General features: G+C 40.8%; 1 protein-coding gene across 1 annotated transcript in view; it reads right to left on the bottom strand.

Moving 5' to 3' along the window:
* Positions 1-1,778: 1,778 nt before the first annotated feature.
* Positions 1,779-11,373, bottom strand: part of olfm3a (olfactomedin 3a) — a 31,403-nt gene continuing 21,808 nt past the window's right edge. Inside the window, exons 2-6 of the mRNA XM_074622210.1 lie at positions 8,877-9,020; positions 8,282-8,437; positions 5,642-5,861; positions 3,520-3,626; positions 1,779-3,225 (exon numbers count right to left, since the gene is read on the bottom strand). Coding sequence (XP_074478311.1) covers positions 2,548-3,225; positions 3,520-3,626; positions 5,642-5,861; positions 8,282-8,437; positions 8,877-9,020 — 1,305 coding nt within the window. The 3' untranslated portion in view covers positions 1,779-2,547. The remainder of the gene's footprint in view (positions 3,226-3,519; positions 3,627-5,641; positions 5,862-8,281; positions 8,438-8,876; positions 9,021-11,373) is intronic.

Here is an 11,373-nt window from a genome sequence, read left to right as displayed (position 1 = left end):
CAGCCCCGGCGAGGCAGAATTTTGGAAAAATTCTCTCCTTGTAGGCTACATTTAACAAAATTGTACCTTTCATATTTGGGTTGAGCTCTAAAAAACTTGATAAATGTTAGAAATCTGTTCAGGGATCAAATCGTTTCATTACAGTTCAAGTGAGTAATGGAAGGTTATTTGGTGTTGATACAAAAGTGTCCCGACTGACCCCGCTCTCCCCTACCAAAGAGCATCTTTTACTCACTAATATGTGCTAATTTAACGGTTCCACTTCTAACACTATAGTTTGGGGTTGTTCTTGGTTCCAATAATCAGCCCTGGCCACACCCATGCTTGCATTACATCCCATTATCTATGACCTTAACATTTTCATTCCTAAATTGGATCACTTGTTCGACAGAAATCCAAATTAGCGTTTGTTGTATTTAGAAAAGAGATCATTGTGGTTTCTGTGTTTGTCGGTTTCCCACTTGGCACAGCTAGTCTGTGCATTTTTCAGCTTTTGACTCTAAAAGAATCCAAATCAGCCCAATACCAAACACATCACAGGTGAGGCCAATAGCCTGAAGCCAAAGCAGGCCTGTTCTGATACAGTCTGATATAGCAACCTCTGGAGCGTATCCAGCCTGTGCTGTGTATCCTGTGACAGCCGCTGAGCACAGATAAAGACGTGCGTGGTCAAACATGCAGACTTTGATCTGATGCTCCCATCTCTATGAATAAGCATCCGCCACATGCTGTGTACAGGAGGGAAGTGGGAACATCAATGCTAATCGAGCTCTCTGTATGAGACATTTTTTGATTTAATGAAGATCCGCTGATGGGAAGATTCTGGTCCTTTTTTGTCATTGTTGTTGTTAGCGGTGCAGTTTGAGATATAATGTGATTTTACTGAGTGACACTTGTAGCCTCAATGGCGAGATGGGGGAATCAATAAATGAGGGAGAACAGCAATAAGAGCCGTTAAAAACCCAATCACATACTCAGGTGATAGTGTAAACCCATAGACTCAGAGAGGTCGGGCAGAGGCTAAAAAAATCTTCATTCTCAAACCAAAAAAGATAATTACAAAGCTGTATTTTAATTGCAGGTACTACAATGGTGATACATTACCTCTAGTCTCTAGACATCTTGTGTGAATCTCTTCTCTAATTAGCTAACTTGCTGCTTTTATTAGCGAAAACTTTCTTCATTTGAATTAAAGGCCTTTGTAGGCAGTGTCAGAGGCCAGTCATTGATGTTGCTGATGGGGGTTGGGGAAATTAACAGGTTACAGCACACCGCCAACCGTGTCTCTGTTTGTTTATGAGCACGCATGCAAATGTACTTTGCCTCAGGCGTGTTTCATTATATGTGCATGAAAACGTGACTGTGTGTTTACCCATAAAAAAGATAGGTCGCACTGTGACACATCAAAACCCACCATCAGGTATCATAAAGCAAACGTCTCCTTGTTATTGAAGATACTGTAGAGACACGACGGCGAGGAGAAGGAAATTATAGTGAGCGCTGTGAATCATCTCAGCGGTTCATTGCCACTTCATGCTGATTGAAATGCCAAAGGATGACTCTCAAGGCCCCATGTTGATAGCAAGAATATCCCTTCCTTCGTGAGTGATACTGTCATCACCATCGCCATCGCCATCATCAGTTACCAGTAGCTTTTCATATTTGTCCTTATTTTTGAGAAATATAAAGAAGGATCCCCATGATAGCTTGCTTGAATTATGGGTGTGACTAATGGTTATTCCTCTCAATGGACCTACCTTCCCAAACAGGTTGGTTCCAGTCTAGCAAAAACACAAACAAACCATAAAAGACAGAGTTGGAATCATAGTTTCCTGATTGAAACAGGCTGAAATCATAAAATGGCCCTCAGAGAGCTGATTGTTTCTCCATCAGATCATGGCAAATATACATTTTACCAGCCAAAACCATTTGAATGAAATGTACAATATTTTAATCTTAATGAAAATGCACCGATATTCTCTTATGGTTTTCTTTTTATAAAAAATACAAATGTTCTTCCACAGATACATACATAACAGCAATATTTTACAGGCCTATCTTTAAAAGAATGGCTACTATATTTTATAATAAGCTAGCTTAACATGGTAGCAAATATGCAGGAGAGGTTGCCTTTAAATAGTTTTAAATAGACTTTTAAATAGACTAAAATGCAAACACTGTAAGCAAAACAGATTTGCAACAAAAACACAGCTCCATCAGAGGAAATCACTGCAGACAAAATGTGGACATTCATGCAAAAGCTTTCGAGAGTCTTCGGCTGGAGGACCCGACACAGCAAATAAGGCATTCCTGTTTGATCAGCAGCGATGGGAAAGTAAAAAAAAAAAATGTATAACTTGTTTTCCAGTAAGGTAACCAGTCATTGGTGTCCATGCTCAATTCAGCCAAGAGCCACAGGTTAGAAAAGTTCAAGTAGTGGCAAGTAAAGACACCATGGTTCATTTTAGACAAAGAAAACATGGTTAATTAGGAGGTCCTTGTATCACAAATAATAGTGCTTTAGTTGTGGTTGGAAAAGTATCATGTTTAAGAGTCATCATCAGTTTTTATGACGTGAAAGAGGGTGACGTTAAATACTACCTGGTGTCCGTTATTCCAGGCGTACAGTGCTCTCTCTCTGGCGTTGTAGTCGAGCATGGAGATGTGAAAATACTGGTTGTGGAAAGGGATGTCTATGTATTCGTAACTCGAAGTCTTCGTAGAGTAAGAGTAGTAAACCTTCGCTCCCGACAGGTGAGAGTTAGTGATATAGAGCGTCCCACAGATCATGAATGACTCACCCGCGTTCCTTTTGGAGTATTCGGTGTTCCAAGTCTTCAGCACCTGCAGGGTGTCGGGGTCCATCTGGGAGACGACGACATTCCCGGCGTTTTGATTGGTCGCGTACACGACCCACATTCCCAGCTCGTCAGCCATGACGTCGATGTCGGAGTACCCTCCCCACGTGTACGGGTACATGTTGTGGAAGCCGGCGAACTCCAGAGCTCGCTGAGCCAGCACGCTGCCCGAGTCGAAGCTGTACTTGACGATAATGTTGCTCTGGTACTTGTTGTAGTAAAGCGATCCGTTGTAGACCATGTGATTGGTTCCCTCCCATTTAAACGGGAGGCTGTACGTTCGGGAAACCACCCCTGCGACAAAGTCGTCCATTGTCTTGAACTCACGCACAATCTTGCTGTTAGTGTAACTGTCCATATACCAAACCTACATCAGAGAGGATGAAGAGAATGAGTAATGAGAAACAGCCAGACAGCCATCAAATATAAACTATTTCTAACCTCTTTTTTAAGTAAATAATTGATGTGATTCTATAAAAAATGCAGTTCAAAAGTTATCAAATCAGAAATATCACTACTCTACTATAGATTAGCTCAAATCAAAACCCACTCTATCTTCAGCTGTGGCGATATTCTATCTTTTCTAAAAACAGATATAGTACCGTACACACTGCACAGCCCCCAGAAAGCACTCCCCTGCTCGCCTGCTTTCATAACTCACCCTGTTGTTTCTGGTTGATGCAAGAGGATCAGTCATCCATGCCCCAAACCGGGTTCCAGATGTCTTTATTGTAACAGGTCCAGTGATTTTCATTAATTTCCCACACGCTGTTAATAAAGAAATGCAGCGATAAGATGTGCTGTGGTGGTTTTTGTCTCTAAGTAGATTTCTCAAGCCAATTTCATGCCTGTGCCACCAGAGAGTGTGCCCTCTGTGCATAATAAGATAGCACTGGCAGCGAGCTGCTTTATTTAACTTGCAGCGTAATGGTGCAACTGCTGTTTGTAGTTACAGGCAACACAGCTTTCTCCTGCCCAGCCCGTAGTATTTACTTTAATGCAGCTAAAGAATATGGATATACAGACCTCACATAACGTATCATCAAAATCTTTAGTTACGGGCTGCTTATTTTGTTAAACTACAACACATTTGGTTTGAGCACAATTAACAAAGGGCAGGTTTTTTTTTTTTAAATAAATTTAAATATTTTAATTACAATAAGATTAAAATGTAGTGCAGCAGCAGTGTCTAGCCTAAGAAGCACCTTCCACACAAACTCTACCAGTGCCACTCACTCACATTCAAAATGTATAAAATATAAAACACATACAGTATGAGTCAACATATTTATTAGGGCTGTCAATTGATTAAAATATTTAATTGTGATTAATGATTGTTCATAGTTAATCGTGATTAATCGCAAATTCATAAAAACATTTTTATCTGTTCAAAATGTACCTTAAAAGGAGATTTGTCAAGTATTTAATACTCTTATCAACATGTGAGTGGACAAATGTGCTTTCTTTATGCAAATGTGTGTATATATTTATCATTGGAAATCAACAAACAACACAAAACTGACAAATATTGTCCAGAAACCCTCACAGGTACTGCATTTAGCATAAAAAATATGCTAAAATCATAACATGGCAAACTGCAGCCCAACAGGCAACAACAGCTGTCAGTGTGTCAGTGTGCTGACTCGACTATGACTTGCTCCAAACTGCATGTGATTATCAATTATAAAGTGGGCATGTCTGTAAAGGGGAGACTCGTGGGTACCCATAGAACCCATTTTCATTCACATATCTTGAGGTCAGAGGTCAAGGAACCCCTTTGAAAAGGGCCAAGTTTTTTCTGACCAAAATTTAGTGTAAGTTTGGAGCGTTATTTGAGCTCCTTTGCGACAAGGTAGTATGACATGGTTTGTAACAATGGATGCTTTAGGTTTTCTAGTTACATATGCCACCACTATCTTCACTCTAGCTTTAAAACTGAGCCTGAGTTAACTGAGTTAATGCGTTAAAGAAATTAGTGGCGTTAAAACAAATTGAACTTTGACAGCCATAATATATATATCGTGTTTTTTCTTAATTTTGTTTTCAATATATGGTTTTATTTAATCACTGTAAAGGAAATGTGAGAAACACATTTAATAAATGTTCAGCTGGCTAATGAGTAGCCTGACGACCTCCCTGTAGAATTAGTGGATATCAAGTCCACAACCAGCCCCCCTCTTCTGTCCATTATGAGGCAATTAAGTACCGTATGTTACTTTCAGAAGCCTTCTTTAAAAAGATTTTGGAACATCTTAATGTTTGGAGCCAAAGGCTGTCAATACACTAACCAGTCCACAAGAACAAAAACTAATTGCTTCGTTTCTTCGCTGGCACTGAGATCGAGGTGAAAGCACATTGCCATTAAACATATTTTTTTAAAGGAACATTTTTTTGTGTGGGATGTAAGGGCAACACAACAAAGAACAGCATTACAGCAACTGAAAGTGGGCTTCTAAAAGTAACCTGCTGTATAGGGAGCAGTTTAATGAACACAGGCCAAACTTGTTTGTGGTCAAAACCACAAGGAAGTCAGGCCACAGAGTTTTTCGTTTTAGATCTACATTTCTCCTTTGGTTATTTTCTTCAGCAGCAGAAAAACAACAGTATACAAAGGGCACAAAAATACTCTTGCTATGACGGTGATGTGGCTGTTACATATTATGAAATCATGCAATGCCACTTGTGCTAGTACTATGTATTCACCAGTACCATTGCCAGCACTGCTCTAATAATACAGTAGAAAACACTGCACACTACATGCACATGCAGTGTTCAGCACTTACTTAGTTTGCCCATACAGCTGCGGAGCCGGCTGTCCAGTCGCAGGACTCGCTGATAGAGCTCATCGTAGTCAAAGGCCCCGAGCTCCTCCTGGATGCTTGTCAGCGCTGCTGAGAGGTTCCTGATCTCCTCCTTGAACGTGGAAATGAGCGCAGCATCCATCTTGTACTGCTCCAGCACAGGGATCAGCGGCTTCAGCTCGTCCATCTTGTCCTTAAGCTCCTGCAGAGGTGACAGTGACAGCGGCAGAAATGGAAAACAGAGAGAGGTGGCACAATGTGGATAGGTGTGATAGTCAGGGACAAACAAAACTACAGTTACAGAGGAGCACACCCTGCTTCAGTACATGTTAAGTATTTGTTAGCAAAAGAGTCCACCCACGTAGCTACAGGGGAGACTGGACCACTGGTAACTGATGAGGAATTATACACGTGTCCCTTGTTGCCTTAGTGCTCCATAACATGTTAGCATTTGCAGTCTCAAGAGACAGTAAGTGACTAGTATTATTCATCATGAGATAATAGACTGAGCTTGTACAGTATGTGCTGTATGAAGCACCTAATGCGCGCTCACTCCACACTGCAGAACAGTTAGTAGCTCTGAGAATATCTAGTGAATGTATAGTGGACGTTTGTGCAGAAATAACTGCTGCAGCTCCTCCAGACAATCAGAGGTTTCCCGTGTCTTGTGAAGTGACGGAGCTCAGCAGCGGGACACGTTATCGCCTCCTACCGGGTGCCGGTGTTTCCCCTGTGGGCGCAGTCAGGAGGCTGAAGCACCCGGTCGGGAGGCGATAACGTGTCTCGCTGCGGAGCTCCGGCACCGACGCTGAAGGAGGAAAAGCCAACACTAGGATCAGCATTGATTTGTGGAGAGACCTTCGTCTGGTCAGCTAACATTACTACCAAGCAGGTGAAATATAGGAGTGATATTGTGGTTTTAGCTGACGTGTGTCGCCTCACTGTTTTGAGCGATGCTTGTTCATGTCTATGTAGAGCGAGCACAAGCGCGAGCCCGACGCTGACTTACGTTGACTTAACGGCTACAGGTGTCGCTGTTAACAAGCATTTCTGAAAGTTACAAATAGTCCCTTTAAGCCTTTAAAAAAGTTGTCGGGTCCAAAATGAATGTTTTGTTTATCTCTGTGGAAGACGTCTGACATTTGGTTCCCACTTCTAACAAGGCTTGTGAGCCAATAGTAAAACAACGTTGGTATCACGTGGTATCTCTGGGTCACCGGTTAGTGTTAAAAAAACTGATAAATGTCTGAGATTGACAGTAAGTGCCTGGCAACGACTTGTTGTGAAGTAAATGCAATGGAACAGGGAGGGAGAATGCGATGTTTAGTGGCTGAATGTTATCAATGTTATCAATAGCACCTTTAACTACAATTTCCTTATAATATTCATATTTCTTGGTGGCCAGCTTTCTTGATTTAAACCATGGCTATATTCCTGACGTTCTTGCCAGGCTGATGGTTTTTCCACACAGTTATTTCTCAAACTCATTGAGTGTCTTGCAACCTGCCACACGAGAGATGTTCCTACTCCCATACCAGCTGTCCTGTGCAATCCACACAGGGCAACCGTAGCAGCACAACAGCTTCTGAAACAACCATACATTGTAAGCGCTTTCTGATTCAGAGAGCTTCTTTTGTAGTGTATGTATTCTTTATTTTCATGTACACACAAAAGATTATCATGCTGACAAAGACATTATATAGGCTCCTCGGCTCTCATCCTGGCTTTTCTCAACAACTTGTTGTAAATAAAGGGGACGATTATTAGCAGCTGTGTGAAAGTCAAAGAAGACTGTGTTGGGTAGTTATCAGCCAACGGATAATTGTGCCGATATAAAGGATGAGGAGACTGATGCTGAGCTAAACAAACCAGCGGAACAATTTTGGAAACGTGTTTGATACTTGTCCCAAGTCTTACTATGGATAATTGAACATGACCCCTGGTGGCAATTTTTGGTGTTCCATCTGAAGAGTTACAGGGACCTGTCGCTAAACGTAACGCCCTTGCCTACGTCTCTCTCCTTGCACGTCGTGCTAGTTTACTGAAATGGAAGGAGCCTACATTCCAAATGGCTTAGTGACCTGATGTCATGCCACAATCTTGAGAAGATTCGGACGCCATACGTGGATCGGGCGAAAAGTTTTATAAGGTTTGAGGTACCTTTCTCACCTATTTTCACAGGTCTACTACTGTGGTTTCTGAGTAGCAGACATGACTTTTCTCTCTTCTGCTGGAGGAGGACTGGGTGTGTTACCATTGCTCCTTTGACTTATTATTCTGTATGTAGCTCATATTATGGAAATTGTTAAGGTGCAGAACTAGCTTCTCCTATAACAGTGTTGTATTATTATTATTTTCTTTGTCTTTCTCCTTCTTTTCCTCTTCTTTTTTTGGGGGGGTGGGGGGGTTATTAACATCCTGACTGTACCAGCTGCTAGCTGCAGTCTTATATTTACCATAAAGACATAAGAGTGGTATCGACCCTCTCAAAAACAAGTGTAATGGCATTTGTGAAATGAATGTTGCATAAAAACTTCCAGGTAAATATAGAAAAACAAAATAGAAAAGATCCATTGAACGTTTGATTAAACCAGGCTGTGATTAAACGAGGTTGAAGAATACCTGGAAGTTTCTGGCGATGATGGATTTCCTGTCATCCTCAATCTGTCTGAACTTGGTCCTCAGGCCCTTCATCTGGTTCTCCATCTTCATGACATATTGGAAATCCCTCTGAGTTCGCAGGTTCAGCACCTCAATGGACTGAGACATGTTCTGCACCTAGAGAAAAACAATGATAAATACCCAAACAGGGTTATCAATCACAAATTGGACATTTGGCAGGATAGTATAGTATAGTATGGTATAGTCAGCAAGTGAATTGAGGATGCCTTCCCTTCGCTCCTTCTTTCTTTTCACTACAACTAATTGAAAGGCACTTTGAGGGGTTTTCCCTGGTGAGCCTGCGTGTGTGCCTGAATGTGTGACAGGCTAATTTTGAAAAAGAACAAATATGATAAAGCCTAGCAGCCACGTACCTGAGGTAAATGTACATGATAAAACATTGTGTATTAGGACGACTACTACACTCTTCAAAAGAACAATAAAGCTTGCAGGGATTTGTTCCTTGATAATTCCAATCTTTAACAGGAGAGCGTGTTTGCTCGTGTGCATGCATGCTGCACTGGGGTGGTAAATATTCCCTTTTACATGTGCTTACCTTCTCTAGTAGCTGGCGGAGCTGTCTGCTCTTGGCATCTCTGGAGCACAAGCTCTGTTCTGGTGCCACCACTGTGCAGATACAGCGGCCATCAGCATCCTGGGCCGAGCTGTACACCTGCCAGCCCTCCTTTGGGCCGATAGTCTGCAAGCACAGACACATACGCACTGAGGTTAGATCAATATTTTAGATTATGTATTGTATCATTGAGTTCATATTTATGTGACATTGGTTCTCTTGGGAAAGCTGGTAACCTCAAGTAATTCTAAGCGTAGCAAAAAAGATATGTTGCTGCAGATGCACCCAATTTGAAAAAAACCTGGGCAAGACAATGGTAGTGCTAAGAGTGGAGATACATACCTTGCGTCAAACAATAAGCATGAACAATGTCAACTTTAAAAATATAATAATAACAATAATTAGGGCTGTCAAAGTTAACGGAATAATAACGCAAAATTGTTTTAATGACACTTATTTCGCAATAGCCCTTTCGGAGGTTGTCAGCATGATTTCAGAGGTTGTGAGCGGGCTCAGGTTTAAAGCTAGAGTGAATATACTGGCATCATATGAAACTAGAAAAACCTAAGGAATCCATTGGTACCAACTCATACTAGCTTGTTAAGAAGGAGGATAAATAATGCTCCAAACTTGCACTAAATGTCCACTCCCATGTTGATAAGAGTATTAAATACTTAATAAATCTCCCTTTAAGGTGTACTTTGATAACAGATAAAAACACAGATAAAAACTGTGCAATTAAACAGAAACTTGCAATTAATCGCGGACAATCATGCGATTAATTGCAATTAAATATTTTAATTGATTGACAGCCCTTATAACAATAAATTGGATGTCTCATGGGGTCAGTGTGTAAACAGTGCATGATTTCTAAGCATAAACTAAGGTGTACCCCAAGATTGAATGTTGGGTCCACTTTATTTTAATGTTTATAATTGTAATGTTTCAGCAATGTAATACACTGTAAATTCATCTGTGATGCATATTCTGAAGCAGCTGTTAAAACTATGCTAAATTCTTTCAAGCTGAACACTGACAAACACCCTGATTTTCACTATGACTAAACACATTAATTAGTCCCATCCCCAGACTAGAACATCAGGTATTACTGAGATAATCTCCTAATTAGAAACATTTGGGCATCTGGATTGCTGACAAAACCTCAAGCACATATAAATACATTTAACAAAAAAAAAGTTGAGGGGGAAACTTAACTTATACAGAAAAAATACTTTTTTAGGGAGAGGGTAGAGGAGTCGAGCCTTCTCTCGGGTCTGGATTATGGACATAATTTATAGACATGTGACTGCCTCCACACTAAAACGCCTGGAGCCTTTCTGCCCTTTAGCTTGAAGATTTATAACAGGTGAAAGCTATTGTACTTCGTATTGTGGGGATTGACAAGTGTATATGTGTTTCTTAACAAAGTTCTATACTGTAAATTCCCCTTTACTAACTAGAGAGCATAAGATTATGATTTAAGGATTGGCTCATAGGCTACATGTCATTTTAGATATGAAACACCTCATGGATCCAGATGGCATCTGACTCCCATTCATTTATTCATTCATTAATTCGTAAAACTCTGCCTGGCAGATTTCATCAGCTGTAGTTAGCTAATTAAGCTAACATTAGCTGGTTAAAGATTTAGGCTCAATGACTTTTTAATGTTGACTAGTGTTAAAGTGTTACGAGAACCCTGTAAACCCTGTCTTAAATATGCACTTGATAGCTATTTACATGATATCATGCTAAAAGACTGAGGCTAAAGCTGTATGTCCGAGAAAGTCTGCATCCTGACCAGTTGGTGATCCATTAGGAAGACATGGAAATAAAGATACAGCATTGTTCTTGTAATGCAGTGTAGAGCTTGAACATCCTACAGAAAATGTAAGCTTAGATTAGACTCTTACTTCATTCCAACCTATTATCCATTTATAGCCTACAGTACTTGGTCAAGCAAAACACAGATTCTTTATGCTTAATTGGTTGTAGTCACAGCTGTGTGAGAAAATACACTCTCCACAAATACACACTCTCTAATTATGGGTAATTATTATGCAGAATGACATCATCGGACCTTCCCGTCTCGTTGCCTTGAATGTCTTTGTTGGTTGAATCGTTTGGTTAGGTTTAGGCATGAAGAGTGAGGTTAGTTAGGTTTAGGGTAAGAATATCAGGGTAAGCCAACCAGAGGCGGGTCATAGGTAGGAAAAAAATATCACGACCGGGAAGGTCAGATTTTGCATAACAATTATCCGTGTGCTTCTGTTCGGGACAACAGGATGTTTTCAGAGTATTGGGGTTTCAGAATAATGGGCCCTTCGGAACGATGGCATGGCACTGTAACCCGACAGAGAACGACATGCTCCTTGGCTTTGGAATTAATGGTGGATTACCACTGTAGGTAATAAGCCAGTGGGCCGATCATGCTAACATTTACAGAACACATTAGACCAGACAAATTTGAATCCATTCC

The sequence above is a fragment of the Sebastes fasciatus genome, chromosome 21, assembly GCF_043250625.1.
Source record: "Sebastes fasciatus isolate fSebFas1 chromosome 21, fSebFas1.pri, whole genome shotgun sequence".
Lineage (NCBI taxonomy): Eukaryota > Metazoa > Chordata > Actinopteri > Perciformes > Sebastidae > Sebastes > Sebastes fasciatus.
Note: the sequence above shows the minus strand (reverse complement) of the source record. Positions and strands in the feature narration are given on the sequence as shown.